At 44.0% G+C, this 16795-nt stretch overlaps 2 protein-coding genes across 11 annotated transcripts in view; one reads left to right on the forward strand and one right to left on the reverse strand.

The window, feature by feature from the left end:
• The window catches only part of CHD1 (chromodomain helicase DNA binding protein 1), a 109345-nt gene extending 93892 nt beyond the window's left edge, over positions 1 to 15453 (reverse strand). For all 5 annotated transcript variants that reach the window (XM_053290684.1, XM_053290683.1, XM_053290682.1 and 2 more), the window contains exons 1-2: positions 15128 to 15453; positions 11951 to 12146 (exon numbers count right to left, since the gene is read on the reverse strand). In XM_053290684.1, the coding sequence (XP_053146659.1) occupies positions 11951 to 12003 (53 nt within the window). In that variant the 5' untranslated portion in view covers positions 12004 to 12146; positions 15128 to 15453. The remainder of the gene's footprint in view (positions 1 to 11950; positions 12147 to 15127) is intronic.
• LOC128342786 (zinc finger BED domain-containing protein 4-like) overlaps positions 14339 to 16795 on the forward strand; it is a 41032-nt gene continuing 38575 nt past the window's right edge. For 4 of the 6 annotated variants that reach the window (XM_053290690.1, XM_053290687.1, XM_053290692.1 and 1 more), the window contains exon 1: positions 15486 to 15976. The gene's annotated coding sequence lies outside the window, so the exon portion shown is untranslated. Of the gene's footprint in view, positions 14509 to 15485; positions 15977 to 16795 lie in introns of those variants that run through there. The other 2 variants (XM_053290688.1, XM_053290691.1) reach the window with 1 other exon arrangement.

Genomic DNA, 16795 nt, shown 5'->3' on the forward strand with positions numbered 1-16795 from the left:
ACTCCTTATTAATCTCTTCAAGCCGCTTTAGGATGATACTATGATGGAAGGAGGACCCAAGAGCTGCTCGCTTTGTCACTCACCAGACCGTAGGGTTTGCATCAACCCTATCAACTTAAGTTCTAGCAAGGGTAAGGGGCTTAGGCTCATCATTGCCTGTGGTTAATCTCTCTGGTTATTGCTGGCATGATATACCATACAGCTGGTCAGGGGGAGGAAGAGGAAAAGAAGATGGATAAAAAGGTCTGCTGGGGCCAGAAGCACCAGCATACGCAATCAAGTAAAAGAGCAGGGGAGAGGAGTGGCTGACTGGAATGACAGGGCTGGGTGCAAGAAAAGGAGTTGTGGCTCAGGTGGGAGCCAGGCAGTTTGTGCATTAACTGGTCCATGCCTCACTCCCTCAGATTGGCTCTAGCACTGCATTCTGTTTGGGGCCTCTTCCTAGCACTTCTTGCTCTGTGGCCACATCCATGGATCAAACCTAGGACCTCAGCTCTGATCCATAGCGCTGTTCTATTCAGCTATGCCTCTATTATGTAACCACCTGGTATATGAAGGGATGTTTGTGAAAACATTAGTTCACATTTCTCACCTGCTTCTGTGATTGTGAGCTGTGTTGCTGAGGAAATCCTGTGTAAAGTGTGGTTTCCAGTCTTACTTTCCCTGCTTGCTTTTTTTTTTTTTTTTTTTTGACAGGATTGTTGCTACTTTGGCATGGAAATTACGAAGTTGGCCTAATTCTGCATCTAACCCTGGGTTGGATTTCAGCCTCCCCTCTCCTGTTTCTCATCCCTGCACTTTAAGCTGATAAAGGGGTCTGCGATTGTGATTTTATGAATGCATCCATATAGAGTTATGCTTCTCAGGCTTAGGTAGACTGTCAATCATAAATCGAGTGTGTGGTGGCTTAAAATTGTGCGCAAGCTATAAGAAAAATAAACCCTTTTAAGAACCAGTTGTGACATTGTTATTACAGGTCAAGTATCCCTTATCGGGACACCCAAAATCCGGAATGCTCCAAAAACCAGACACCACATCGTAACAACAACAGCCTCAGCTCACTTTAAAAATTCAGTCAAACCGCCTCCCCCAGGGCCTGGGACGTCCCGCCGCCGCCGCCGCCGCCTCCCTCAGGGCCAGGACAGGCAATCCCGCCGCCACTTGCCTCCTCTGCTCACCTCTTCAACTGTCCACCTCCTTGCCGCCACTATTATTGCTCGCCACTGGAACTCTCACGCTCTCTCGCAAGAGTTCCACATGTACTGTAAATAGAAGACTCCAAAATCCAGAGTCTTTAAAAAATCCGGAACACAGCTGGTTCCAAGCAGTCCGGATAAGGGGTACTCGACCCATACAAAGGCTTAAATCACGTTTTAAAAATGATTTCAGACCCAATCTGTTTTTAGAAGTATTCCATGGCTCATGTGTTCCACAGTGTAATATGGTTCTGACCCATCCGTGTTACTGCAGGCCCCTAAGGAACTGCTAGCAATCTTGCACAAGAGTGCAAATGATTAAGGAAGTGTGCCTGCACTTGGAGCACACTTCTTAGATGGTTTCTAATCTAAGCAGCATTCCTGGGATGCAAGCATGCTACTTTAAGTATCTGCACTTTTGTGCAAAACCACCAGCCGATCCTTAGAAGCCTGCAGCAGCACAGGCAGCTCAGAACCACCTGTGCTAAACTGAAGAGCATGTGAGCCCATGTTACTATCTAGGGATAACTTTGAAATCTCATCCAGATAGTCTTGTCTTTCTAGTACTTTTGTTACAAGATAGTACAGACAGTGATTAGGAGAAATATTTTGATTTGGTCGGTATGGAATAGTATTCCTCTAGGAAACACCCCCTCCCCCGCCATTTTTAACTCATGTTGAAGAAACTGCAGATTCTTTAACCTTGACCTGAAAGAATTCAAGCTGTGACACACAACTTTCACTAGTGCTCAGTAAACTAGCGCTATTTAACCAAAGATTAGAATTGTTCAGGCAATGGATTTTCCCATTGCCCTAACGTTGACACTCTATGGATGCAAAAGCTAGACTCTGAAGAGCAAGACAGAAAAAGCTTTGATGCTTTTGAACTTTGATGCTGGAGACAGCTTTTGAAGATACCATGGACAGCCAGGAAAACAAACAAATGGATCATAGAACAGATCACTCCAGAATTTTCACTCAAGGCACAAATGACCAGGCTCAAACTATCACGTGGACACATTATGCGAAAACCCAGCTCCTCTGAGAAGTCCATAATGCTGGGAGAATTTGAAGGAAAGAGAAGAAGAGGACAACCAGCAGCAAGGTGGAAGAACTCGATTATGACAGCAATGAATGCACCACTGAGTTGAGACCAAGTTGAAAACAGATCATCCTGGAGCCAATCCATCTATGTGGTCGCTAAGAGTCAACAGCAATTTGGCAGCACTTAATCAATCAATCTAACCAATAACTGGTCTACGCATGACTACAGAATTCTAGAAATAGCAAATACAATAAAATGGACACTTGAAAGGGCAAATTCAGCCAACTAAATGAGTAGTTGTAATTATCCATAGACTTACTTACTGGAGAGGAGAGCTGGTCTTGTGGTAGCAAGCATGACTTGCCCCCTTAGCTAAGCAGGGTCAACCCTGGTTGCATATGAATGGGAGATGTGATGTGTGAGCACTGTAAGATATTCCCCTCAGGGGATGGAGCTGCTCTGGGAAGAGCAGAAGGTTTCAAGTTCCCTCCCTGGCTTCTCCAAGATAGGGCTGAGAGAGATTCCTGCCTGCAACCTTGGAGGAGCCACTGCCAGTCTGTGAAGACAATACTGAGCTAGATGGACCAATGGTCTGACTCAGTATATGGCAGTTTCCTATGTTCCTACTATATGAAGATTTGCAACCAAACACAAAATGCAACCCTACAATGAAGTTAACTTTATCCCACCTATACAAATGTGCTACAAAGGTATCTGAACCACCCAGTTAGTAGAATGGAAAAAAGGTATAATCATTATCATGGTCCATAAGGTATTTAGAGAATGTGAAAGGAGATTATTCATGTAAGCAGCATATATTCAAATGATTCCCAAATGATATAGTAGTAACTTTTGAACAGAACAGGCTCTCTTATCAGCTGATGCAGTTTTGATTTTTTTAATCCCATATCAGTAAAAAAAAATTTCATTTGAAATTGATATTCAATGGAATATTAGGTAGTGTTATCTAATAATTTCTACCCTCCTGTAGCTTGATGGATGTAATTCCCAACAAATCTTGCTTTTGATGCTATTCCTTAATATTAAGTCAAAATATTCCTAAGCTAGACTGGTGTTGTCTTAACCAATTTGGTCAGAATGCATATATTTCTCACACCATGTATGTAGCTTACACTAAATAAGTTTTTCAAGTCCCTTTTCCCTCCTGCCACTCCATTTCATTATGCAGCTCCCAGTTCTCTGTTCACCCAATAATCAGTTAATAAGAAGCAGTTACATAAGTATGAATGAGTTTTGAGTCTGTCCCAGGCAAAAAACCCCACATGTTCAGATCTGAGTTGCTGTGCTTCAAGGCTTAAGTGAAGACTGCTACAAGGGCTTTAAGCTTTGTTCTGGGAACAGGCATCAAATAAACATTGGCCAGATTCAGACGTATACTTTAACCGGAGTTACAATTCCTAACTCCTTCGTGCCGCAGACGAACAGCAAGCCTCTGTTAGCCTAATAAAATATTATGCCACAGTATTGCGGCAGCTTGTCTGCGATTCCCAAGACTAAGAATGTGTTTCCTGGGATAGAACTCTCCGTAGCTGCGAACCAGAAACCATCCTAGCTCTATCCAGAGTATCCATGCCTGACGCTCAAGTGAGGGAGGTGGATAAGGGGATGGATTGTCCTTTTGAATCAGCTATGCTTTTCCCGAGCAAATAACTTCTTTCCTCTCCACTCTGATGGTTCCTCTCATGAGCTGTCCAGGGATACCCCCATGGCCTGTCACACACATGCCTGACCACTGAGCCCTGGGTCAGGTAGCAGGATCTTTATGGATGGTGTGGGCAGTGGGCTGAGGAGCAGACCCTTCCAGACATTCAAAATTCCCAGGCCAGGGCCAGCGTTGAAGCATATGTAGATCTCAAGGCACAGTGATTCCCAAGAGTAGAAGGGAAGAGGTGCACATCTCCACATTAGCAGATGGGTTGGCAGGGCACAAGGTTTGACAGTGGCTTGGTGGCAATTGCTGAAACCTGGACAACACTTGCCCAAGTACCCCTGCAACTTTCCTACACGGAGCATACTCCGCCACTCTCGTGAGAGAGCAGTCCATGGGCAAATGGGCAATTCTGTCATGCTCCAAACCATTGCTGTTACAGTGGTGACACCCGTGGACTGCTCTGCTCCTCAGTAAGACTTAGGGAACAAACATCCCCCCCCCCCGGGAAGGGGCTGGGGCCCCCTTCCCCACCCTTTCTGTGGGAAAAGTAGAACATGGCTGCTCCAGCTTCCCTGCTTGGGTCTGCCTTTTGGCTTCCTCCTCCTGGCACCATAACGGGGTGCCCTGCTTGTGATTCCACTTGGGGGTATTTGTGCTTGTGGACAACCATGACTGCTTCCCCCTCCAAGCGGCTGAGTGGCTTGACAGGCTGCCCAGTCCAGGATGGGGCGTGTTGGCATCCCTGTAGCCTGGCAACTCCATAGCTGCATGGCTAACAAGAGGGGCATGGCCTTTATCTGAGCAGCTGCCAGCAAGAAGTGCCAAAAGCAGTTTGGAGCAGCCGCGTCCTTGGGAGGGTCTGCATGACCACCTCTATGACTGGTGTTAGAGATAGGCACTTAACTGCAGTTATAGCTGAGTCTGTCTTCAGGTGTAACAGTTCGGCGACAAAAGTGCGGTTGTCGGAGGTGAAGCTTAGAGAAAACCTCAGGTTACAATTGGAGTTTGGCGGGGCAAACTGAAGTTAACTTTAGACCCTTAACCATGGTTTTGTACGTTTGGGCATACTACAGTTACAAACTCTGGCAGCTTTAACTGCAGTCAATTTGTACTTTTGAACCAGGCCATTGTTGGTCACATTAGGCTGTTTGCTCAATTTTAGGACAACCACCACCTTGGTTTAAATTCCATTGACTATTAGAGCTTGTAGATTTCAAAGTAGCTAAGAATAATCAAAATAATATTTAAGTCTTCAAATATTAAAAGCAGGAGGCAACCTCTCCAGTTGTGTCTAAATCACTGTGTGTAATCTTGGTCTACTGTATTTGGAGGTTTTTGATCCTGTTTCTATGAAGACGGATTACAAGCCTGACAATGTTGTGCATATATATAATATGTATGTATATATAGCACAGCTTTTTCATATTACATAGTCTCAAGCAAGAGCCAAGCAACTAATGTTACCATTTCAAAGCAGCAAGGCATATGATGTAATCTATATTTCAAGGTCATATTGGAAACATATCTATATTCTTCTCTAAATAAGATTTGTTTTTGTAGCCCCCAAAAGAACCAGCAATTTTACATGCTATTCTATTATGCATAACCATTTTATGTGAGCAAAATAATGAAAGTGGTAACAGTGAAGGCACTGGTTCATTACTAGCATAGTAGTACATCTCAGACGTCTGAAATGCTTAAATATGTTGCCTGAACAAAATTAAGAGGAAATAACCAAGTTAAAATCTCAAATGCACAAAAGTATTACAGCTCAAATACACATTACATAAGATACTCTATTGTTTCAGTTAAAGATCTACACATCATATTAACTTATAATTAAGATCAGTGAAAAAGGAAAGATTGTGCTGTTGGTTTCGACTCCTGGTGACCACAGAACCATGTGGCTTTCCTAGCAGAATGATATTTGTTATATTTGCTATAAGATTTAAAATTTCCTGTAACAGCTCATTTTACATCTGTAAAATTCTCAGAAGTTGAATTTCTTTTACCTCCCACACAGTGACCTGTGACCAGATCGAAGTTACAAAGATTTGAAAACTGACCTTTGAAATCTAGCTTTATGGTTGTGTTTTACTGCCATAAATACTGCTATCATTCTTTTGCTTTTTGTTTTTCAAAGATATGGGGGAAACTCAACACTCTCCAGGCACATCTGAATAATCTGTTATAGGGCAAACTGGTTGAGCAGAAGATACTTTTTGCAACTACAGAAGTTGCTACTACTCATTTGGATAATAGTACTACAAGGTGAAAGACAGAGTGCCAACAGAAATCAACTATTGACTTGTAACTTATCAATGTAGTCAAAGGTGAGCCTCTAACACATAAGTGGAAGTGATAAATTAACTTGATTTATTCCAGAGGGGAGAGAATCTAGAAGTAGTTTTGGATTATTAAACAGGACCCATAAGCGCTATCCTAATCAACTACTTGAGCTGTCAACCCATTCACCTTCACCAGACAGCATGAAAATGCAAACGTTTTAAGGGGTAACTATGTACCCCACATTGGCCAGCCTTGGCAACCATGGCAGAGATGTACACAGAAGTACTTACTATTGAAAGAGCATCCGTTATGCTTTGCTCTCCTCCTCCACCTGAGTGGAGGAGAGATCAGATAGCATTGTTAGGTGTTATGGGGTAGTCATTGCTAGGTAAGATTGTTCAAAAGTTGCCATTATGGTGAACTTTGAACACATCCTGACCAATAGGTCACCTACAAAAGATATTGAGGGGTTACACAAGGAGCAGTCATTGTTTGGACCAAAATGCTGAACATTTCTGAAAATTTGTCATTATGGTGAACTTAGAATGCACCCTGACCCATAAGTCTACCAAACAAGCCAGCTTAGCATAGTGGTTAGAGTGCTGGACTAGGACTGGGAAGACCTGAGTTCAAATCCCCATTCAGCCATGAAACTCACTGGATGACTCTGGACCAGTCATGTATCTCTCAGCCTAACCTACCTCACAGGGTTGTTCTGAGGATAAGAGCGGGATATAAATGTAATAAATAATATTAAATAATAAATAACTCGGGGATATGACTGTACCCCAGCAGTTATTTGATCATGGAAGCAAAAACAGTTATGGCAATGACCTGCTCTTTGCAGATGTTGTTTACTGGGGTGTCACTGACAATGTCCTAAATGGACAAAATGTTAGAATTAAAAACCACCAATTAATTAATGCTGAGCTCCTAGAAGCACAGAAATACCCCATGATATCTGGTGAGGGTTAAAGTAGTAATAGTCAATTAGCTTTGCAAGTCTGCAGTTTATCAATTAAATTTGCATATGAGTAAACAATAGTATTGAAGCAAAATGCATCCTCTATTTCTTGATTATGCATGCCCTGTAGGTGTCATAAAAGCAGCTCTCTTCAATGTGTAAGGGGAATATAGTCCTTGCTATGTTTTGAGTACCTGTATTAACACAGTATTTTATCAAGAAGCTGTTTATTAAACACAAGTTTCTCCAATTAACCTATTAAATGTTGCAGTCCTACTTGTTCCATGTTTTCTCATGATTTCAATTAAGCCAAATACTGTATTAATATTCCCCTAAGTATACCTGGAATCATTCAAGTGGCAAAGACTTCATGAACCTTTGATAGATTCAAACCAGGGGTTTCCCAATTCATACACCTTCTATTCTCACCAAATAGGAACAACATCAGGGTTGCTAAAAATGGATTTAAAAAAATAAGATTTTTGATTTAATTTGGATTTTTAAATTTAAATCAGATCTTTTTTTATTTAAAGTAAGAGGTAAGGTGTGCCGTTGAGTCGCGTCTTAATTCATAAAGAACCTAGGTCAAAGATATCATCAAGAATATTAATCATAACTTCTAATTATATTACATGAACATGTTAACAGCCATATATGGGGGTGAACATACTTGAATTGAACATACTTGATCAATCCTATTCTGCAGGTGATGTAAATGTGGCCCGTATGCACAGTCAAGCCCTTGCCCCACCCCGCTCTCTCAAAGTCTAGAGACAAGGAAGGTCAATGAATGAATAGAGGATTTGGAGAATGGAGTAGATCTGAGCAAGAAGGTGTCTGGATATAAATGCATGGAATAGGGGAGGGGAATACAAAGTGAAACCGAAAGTGAACAGAACATATTCATGTCAGTTTTGAGGAAACTTTTTCCAAGTGTATTCTGTATTGTAGAAGGGAAACACCTATCATGGCAGCAAGCCGTAAGAGAGACCCCATTTGGGAATATTTTAATGAAGTTCCTGTACTTGTGGGTAAGACAGGCATGCAATATGCAAACAGTGCAACAATGAAATGCAAGGCCTGGTTGCCTGAACGAAACAGCATTATGAGAAGTGTGTACCTACCTTCTATAAATGAAACCTACATCTTTCTCTGAATATGTATTAAGGTTTTACTAGAAAACAAGAAAGTACTTTTATAGAAAATGATGATTAAACAGAATCAACCTGACCAGTAATTTAAATTGTGATTTAAATAATTAAAATTGAGTCCTTCTGTGAAGCAATTTAGATCAAGATTTAAATTAATTTGATTTAAAACTCTTATCCAAATCAACTCTGGATAACGTGTCTTTAAATGTGGCTGAATGAGAACCACACTCAGCTACTTTGTCTTGCCTTGGTCTCTGCTTCCCTCCTGCTTATCTACCCTCGCCTCTACAGGTCCTGCTCCAGCTTTCTCCATACTTCATTCCCTCAGTCTCCTTGCCTGTTATCTATTGCCTAGTTTGTCTGCCTCCTTCCCATCTTTCTTTCAGTCTTACTCAACTGTAGCTCATTCATAGTTTTTGCAATACACTTGCCACTGAAATGCAAATTGCTGTGAGAAGGATGGAATTGTTGTACTGATATAAGAAGCTCCATTCTCTGATATCAGAAGCTGATATCAGAAGCTCCCTTCTCAGCCTGCCTTAAAGTAACTTTCCCCTTCCCCCTATAAAATTGCTATGGGAAATGCCTATGGGCATTTGTGGAAGTCTTTGAGGAGGCTTCCTCAAAATTTCCCATACACAGCCTACTACATTCCTTTCCCTCTTCTTTCTGATCATACTTTTCCCACTCATATCAGCAAAGCAGGTTAGGAGAGAGTAGACAAGAAAACTTAAATCATTTACAGCCATACAGACCAGCACAATCTACAACCCTCTGTTGCCAGAAGGAGGTCTGCAAGAAGTCTTCAGTGTCCCTGTGCTGAAGGCTTCCTTGCACAGTGGACTGGACACAGAGGAGAAAGGATTTCTGCATCTCTCGTCTCCATCCAAAAGCCCTTTCCAGTTGTATAAATCTGCTTCCAAAGGCTGTACGACCCTCATGAACATATTAATATACATGGAAAGGGCTTTTGGCAGGAGGGAAGAGACGCAAAAATCCTTCCCTCTCTGAACTACGCAAAGAAACTTTAAGCACAGGGATGCTGAAAGCTTCTTGCAGACCTCCTTCCAATGACAGAGAACTGCACATCCTGCAAGCCACAGAACATAGTATAGTTCTATACCGTCAAAAAACCAAGAACCCAGCAACAACCCTTAAGTACATGAAATAATTGCATATCCTCATCCCTCTTGCTGCCTTCCTTGTTCTCTTGTTTTCCTTGTCTCAATTTTGGAGTGTGAGCCTATAGGAACAGTGACCAGTTTTCCCATTACTTGTAAAAATGCCATGTACATAGATGGATTACATGTAAATAAATAGTTTGAGACGGCTTGACTTGGAATACTGCATCTTGTCTTCCATTAATCTACTACCAGCCATGACATATGAACATTAATCTTGATGTTTCTAACAAAGATTTGTTCTGAATTCCATTTCTGTGGCAAATATAGTAAGGTTTATGAATTCAACCAAGTATCCTAGAACAAACCATACTGGTTTTATCAGAATTTTAATACAGAAGGGGTTAATTTTGTTTTTGTTTTGGAGTGGTTTTTGTGTAGTGCCTTAAGTGCATTTGGTAGAAAACTGGTATAATTTTAAAATGTAAGAACTGGCCCTTTTATATGTCTCATGTGTCTGATCCAGACAGAAACAATTTTATTGTCCATTGCACAGTAATTCCAGGGCTTTCAGAGGAATCTACACTGAACAACTGATAATAACAATCCTCAAATATATACTGGGGAAGGATTCAAGATTAGTCCACTCCCGTGCCCCATTATTTGAGTCATTTACAGCCAGTAGAAGGACGACAGAGCTGGAAATGAGTGAGGAAGCCTGAGCAACTTCAACCTATCATCCACCAGGTTGCAGAAGACACAGCGGCAAACTTCACTCTAGGCTGTAGGTTGCTTCAAGCAGTAGTCAAGGGGTTTCCCCTGACCACAAACCAAACCATGACCAGCGTGACAGGTTGTCCATGCTTGATTAGCTAAGAATTATATCATTTATATGGCAACTGCTCCTGAATTTGCATGCTACAAGAGGAAGGGCCACATGCAGGAGATGAAAGCATGCCTCATCCTCTGTTGTTTTCCCCCTGCAACTGGTATTCAGAGCATCCTGCCTCTGCCTGGAGGCAACCTATAACCATTAAGATTAGTAGCCACTGACAGTCCAGTTCCTACATAAATTTATCTGAGCTGCTCTTAAAGTCAACCAAGTTAGTGGCCATCACCACATCTCGTGGCAGAGAATTCCATAGTTTAATTATGCACTGTGTGAAAAAGGACTTCCTTTTGTCAGTTCTAAATTTCCTGGCAATCAGTTTAATGGAATGACCCCTGGTTCTAGTGCTGAGAGAAAGGGAGGAAAAAGTCTCTTTCCACTGTCTCCAGACATGCATAATTTTACAAACTTTATCATGTTTTTCTAAATTAAAAAGCCTCAGATGTTGTAGCCTTGCCTCATAAGGAAGGTGCTTTAGAACCCTGATCATCTTGCTTGCACCTTTCCCAGTTCTATAGTATTTTGAGATATGGTTACCAGAACTGTACACAGTACTTCAAATGTGGCTACACCGTAGATTTGTATATAGGCATTACAATATTAGCAGTTTTATTTTTCAAACCCTTTCTAATGATCCCTAGCATTAAATTTGACATTTTCAAAGCTGCTGCACACCAATTTGACACTTTCAATGAACTGTCCACCACAACCCCAAGATCACTCTCCTGGTCAGTCACTGACAGCTCAAACCCTATTAGAGTATATTTCTCCTATGGAGATTACTAGCCATTTGACAAATAGCCCATCTGGACTGCAAATATACTGGCTGACATCCAGACTAACTTTGCACATGTCAATAAATAAATAAATTAGTGCATGCAACAGGGATCAGCAAAAAACTATCCTCCATTGTACACACAACATTTTTCAGCATGCACATTAGTCTGCATGTCAGTCACTATTGTTGCAAATATATATATTAGTTTTAATTACTCTCATCCATTACTATTTGAGGCACATCATAAAATGGATATACTATAATTGTGGCCCAGGTCCTTCCCTATATACTTATTAGGTGCCTAAAATGTTAATTTCAATAGAAGTTATTTTCAAACAAGCATGTTTGGTCCGATGCTTCAAAATAAACCATTTACGGAATGATTCTACACATGTTTAATCAGATATGGGTCCCACCACACTCAAGTCAATTTTGATTCCTAGCGCCCACAGAACCCTGTGGTTTTATTTTGGTAGAATACGGGAGGGATTTACCATTGCCTCCTCCTATGCAGTATGAGATGATGCCTTTCAGCATCTTCCTATATCGCTGCTGCCCAATATAAGTCTGGGAGACATACCAGCAGGGATTCAAACCAGCAACCTTCTGCTTCTTGACTAAGAAGCATTACCCTCCAACAGAATTGACTCCTTGTTAAATATGGTCTTGTTAAATATGGCTTATTTACTCCTTGTTAAACATGTGTAGAAGCATTTCCCTCCAACAGAATTTACTCCTTGTTAAACATGGCTTAGAGGTAGAGTCTTAATTTTTGTGACAATCAAACATTTTTTTAAAGAAAAATGTTAAATATCAAAGGCAAATCTTTAACTATAACTTCTTACCTAGATTCTCCACTACTGTTCCTTGCACTTTCTTCATCACTGTGCTCATTCATTGTAAATAGTCACCAAGATAAAAATATAAATAAGAGTCTTCCAGTTTGCAAGCTGGATATAAAAGTCTTCTTCCCTGCACTTCAGGATATTTCACATGTACGTTGCTCTACTGGGTTCAGTACTTAATGGTTTTGCCAGTTACCTAAAAAAGAAAAGACAAATAGTATCTGAAACCTTTACATCTCTCTGCAATCCTTGTAGATAAAAAATAAATTACCTAAAGATATGTGTTACAACATCAGATTCTCAAATATAATAATAAGCATTTACAGTATATTTGGATATTCAAAGTTGCATGTGCATTATCTCAGAGATCTTTAAAACAACCCTGTAAGGTGGATTTGCATGCTTATTTCAGAGGCAATCTAGCGGCAGACTTTCATTTGAAGCTTTCAGTAGCACCATGAAATGGATCAAATAAGAACATAAGAACAGCCCTGCTGGATCAGGCCCAAGACCTATCTAGTCCAGCATCTTGTTTCGCACAGTGGCCCACCAGATGCCCCTGAGAAGCCCACAGGCAAGAGCTGAGGGCATGCCCTCTCTCCAGCTGTTGCTCCCCCACAATTGGTATTTAGAGTTATTCTGCCTCTGAGGCTGGAGGTGGCCTATAGCCCTCAAACTAGCAGCCAGTGATAGACCTGTCCTCCATTAATTGATCTAAACCCCTCTTAATGCCATGCAGGTTGGTGACTGTCACTACATCTTGTGGCAGAAAATTCTGGAGGTTAATTATGAGTTGTGTGAAAAATTACTTCCTTTAGTCAGTTCTAATCTTCTTGGCAATCAGTATCATGGGGTGACCTCAGGTTCTAGAGTTATGCAAGAAGGAGAAAATTTTATCTCTATCAACTTTCCCCACAACATGCATGATTGTATAGACCTCTATCATATCTCCCCTCAGTCATCTTTTTTTCTAAAGTAAAAATCCTCAGGTGTTGTAGCTTTCCCTTGTAAGGAAGGTCCTCTAGGCCCAGATAATCTTGGTTGCCCTCTTCTGCACCTTTTCCAGTTCTACAATGACCTTCTTAAGGTATGGTGACCAGAACTGCATGCAGTACTCCAAATGTAGCCACACCATAGTCTTGTATAAGGGCATTATAATATTAGTCGCTTTATGTTCAATCCCCTTCCTAATTATTCCAAGCTTGTAATTGGCCTTTTTCACAGCTGCTGCACATTGAGTCGACATTTTCAATGAGCTGTCTACCACGATCCCAAGATCTTTCTCCTGGTCAGTCACTAACAGCTCAGATTCCATCAACGTATATGTGAAGTTGGGGTTTTTCGTCCCAACGTGCATCACTTTACACTTGCCAACATTGAACCGCATTTGCCATTTTGTCACCCACTCACCCAGTTTTGGAGCTCTTCACAATCGCTTTTGGATTTCACTAACCTATATAGTTTGGTGTCATCTGCAAATTTGGCCACCTCATTGCTTACTCCAACTACTAGATCATTTATGAATAAATTAAAAAGCACCAGTCCCAGTACAGATCCTTGGGGGACCCCACTTACTTCCCTCTATTTAGAGAACTCTCCATTTATACCTATCCTCTGTTTCCTGTCCTTCAACCAATTACCAATCCACACATGAACGTGTGTCCTTATCCCATGACCACTAAGTTTTCTCAAGAGTCTTCGAAGAGGCAGCAATGTTAGTGGCAAGGCCAAGGGAAAGACAGTATGGCTGCAGAGTGTGGGCTCTTTTTCTAGCAGCCCTCTAGTCAATGAAAATAAACCATTTCATATATTAGCCATTTTTACAAACTGCAATCACTATATGGTAGTATGCAGTACAAGGACATGGCATGCTTCTTGTACTGCATACTACCACATAGTGGTTGCAGTTTGTCAGCTTACTTGGGAACAAGCCCTATTGAAAACAGCCCACTTCCAAAATACACATAGCTCTCAACTGTAACAAAGTATAGTTTGATTTAGTTGGCTTCTACAATAGCCATGTTACACAGTGGAGGTGCTGGTCAGGATTTCTATAGTATATTCTCTTTTAAACATGTTACATTAAAGTTTAAAATACTGTTTGACAAGAAATGAGTCTCCTGCCTATCAAGAAAAGACCGCCTAACCTATTTGGGAACTATACAAGCGAACATCAGAATATCAAAGCACCAAAGATTACCCACATGTTTTCAGTCGGCTGAGTTATGTACGGGTATTTTTTTTTAGGGAACCCAGGCAAAAGGCGGGGCCACTGTTCAGAGCAGCAGGAAGGCACCGCACAGAGTCCCTGATAGCCAGCTTGTCAGCCAATGAGGAGCGGGCCTCGTGGATTTAGTGGGTGCCAAAACAAATGGGCTTTCTCCCCTCCCTCCGTCCCCCCCTTAGCGTGGCGGGTGTCTCTCAAAGCTCCTCACAGGGCGCCTTTTGCTTTATTAGCGTTCATTCTTTCGAGGCTGGCGGCAGCCCTCCTGCCTTTTCCTCGCCCGCTCGCGAAAGCCTCGTTGCGTCTCTCAAAACCGCCTCTCCTTGGCCTCCTGGTAAACAAAGGGAGATGATGGCGGGGGAAGCAAGAGGGGGAGAAAAGGGACGACTCAAGCCCAGGAAGCAGCATGGTCGGCTCGCCTCCCGAGCGCAGCGACTCTCTGCGGGAGGAAAGGAAGGAGGCCCAGGCCGGCAAGAGGGCGAGCGTGGGTAGGCAGGCAGGCAGGCAGGCGAGGGAGCGACTCGCCACCCTGAGACAGAAGACCCGGTGGCGGCGGAACAAAAGCTCCCCCCACGCTCGCCCCTTGTCCAGCTGCCCACCTGAGGGCTGCCGACTTCCCTCCAAGGGCGCAGCAGCCTGGAAGGCCCTCTCCTCCCCTCGGCTTCCAGCCCGCTCGGCCAGAGACTCCCTCCTCTTCCCTCTCTCCGCCCTTCCACTGCCCCACTGCGGCCTGCGCCAGGCAGGCGACGTGCATGGACCACGAGCCCCAGCCTGGCGGCGCCCACCACCACGACGGCGCCTCCGACCCCGCACAACCTGCCGGCGAGGGCAGCGCTGCCTCCCACCCCCGCTCGCTCCCCAACTCTTCCTCCCCCTCGTCGTCCCCCGACTCCGCCACCTTCCCTCCCCACACTCCTCTAGACCCCAGCCCCCGGTGGGCCGCCCGCTCCTACCTGAGCACGGCCAGGCCTGCCTGGCTGGGCCTCTCTCCCCGGCGGAGCGAGAGCGAGCCGCGGGGAGCGCTGCAGCCCGGCCTGGAAAGGGTTGGCGAGGAGGAAATGAAGCTGCCGCTCCGGGGCCTGTCTGGATCTCTTCGCTCTCCCTCCGCCGCTGCTGAGCCCTCCCTCTTGGCCTAGCCAAAGAAGGGAAGCGGGGGAGAAAGCGAGTCCCTCCGAAGGAGACAAGCGGGGGGAGAGAATGGGTTAATAATTAAAAAAAAAAAAAGAGCCCGAGGTAAGCGGGCGGGCGCGCGTCGCCGTTGCTTTAAGTCCTCCCGGCCGCCGCCGCCATCACGCCGCCGCAGACGCTCAGTGCAGCCTCCTCCTCCCCCCTCCCTTCGCCCGATGGAAACCCCGGGCGTGATGTCAGCCCTGGGACAGAGCGGGAAGGGGAGGGAGGAGTCAGCGGCGGAGCGATGCTGGCTGGCGAAGGGACGCGCGGCCGGCTCACAGGAGGAGAGGGCCACTCACCCAGCCACCGGGGAGGAGGCGGGCGCCGGAACTCGCCCTTGGGTGGCTAGGCGGCGGGGTTGGTGGGAGTCGTAGCCTTGGGGCTCGCTCTTGGGCGCGCGCATGTCTGTCTGGGTGCGGCAGGGCTTCCTCCTCCCTACGGACAGACACTTATATTAATTGATTGCCTTTTGGTGTGGTTCGCTGCCCGAAACCTCTCCTGTGTTCCCATGTCTATTTTCTCCCTTGGTTTTGGTTTCTCGCAGATCGGCTTTTAGTCTCCCTAAAGGGTTCTCTTGGATTCTGTGGGGCTGCCCGCAGAATGGAGGAGAAGGGCCGCATCTCAAGGAGAGAGTGAGTATGCTCCTCGTCGCTGTTGGAGGGTGGTTCTGTTCTTCAGGGGCTGCAATTCTGCAAACCCTTAACTGCGCGGAAATGGTGAAACGGCACTGAACTCGGCGGGCCTGCCTTCCGCCGAGTAAGCATGCCCAGATCTGGGCTCCGCTGCTGATACTGCTCCACGTGTAGCCACTGAATGCTAATGCTTACACCTGGCCACTCATATGTCTTTATGCTATTCATGTATAACTTCCAATTAGTTTCTCCTCGTCTTTATTTTATTAACGTATAACTTTCAATAAGTTCCCCATCTTCTATATATCTATATAGATAGATAGATATTCAGTAAGTTTCCCAAAGATGGGAAACTCATCGAAAGTTATACGTTAATAAAATTGGGATGATGGGAGAACTAAAGATGATGGGACGAACTATCCTGAGAGCGGCTACGCATGGGATTAGCTACGGGTATGTCTTCTCATATATATGTGTGTACACACACACACACATACATATATATAGACATACCCGTAGCTAATCCCATGCGTAGCTGCTCTCGCATTTGTTCAGAGAGCTTCCAGATAGCCATGTGTGAGGGAAGAAAATGGCAGCGCCAGCCGGCTGGGGAAAAAATGGTGACAGAGACTGGCCAGAGGAGAAAATGGCGACAGGTGGGTAGAAGGAGGCAGGTTGGCCACTGAGGGAGAATAAACTGGGACTGAAGGGAGGAGACTGGGAGAACTAGAGGTGCAGATGCACCAGGTTAGCTAGTTCTTTATTATTATGTGAGGACACTTTGGCAAAATGTAACTGGTTTACTCCCAGTTCCAGGCA

The sequence above is a fragment of the Hemicordylus capensis genome, chromosome 2, assembly GCF_027244095.1.
Source record: "Hemicordylus capensis ecotype Gifberg chromosome 2, rHemCap1.1.pri, whole genome shotgun sequence".
Taxonomy (NCBI): domain Eukaryota; kingdom Metazoa; phylum Chordata; class Lepidosauria; order Squamata; family Cordylidae; genus Hemicordylus; species Hemicordylus capensis.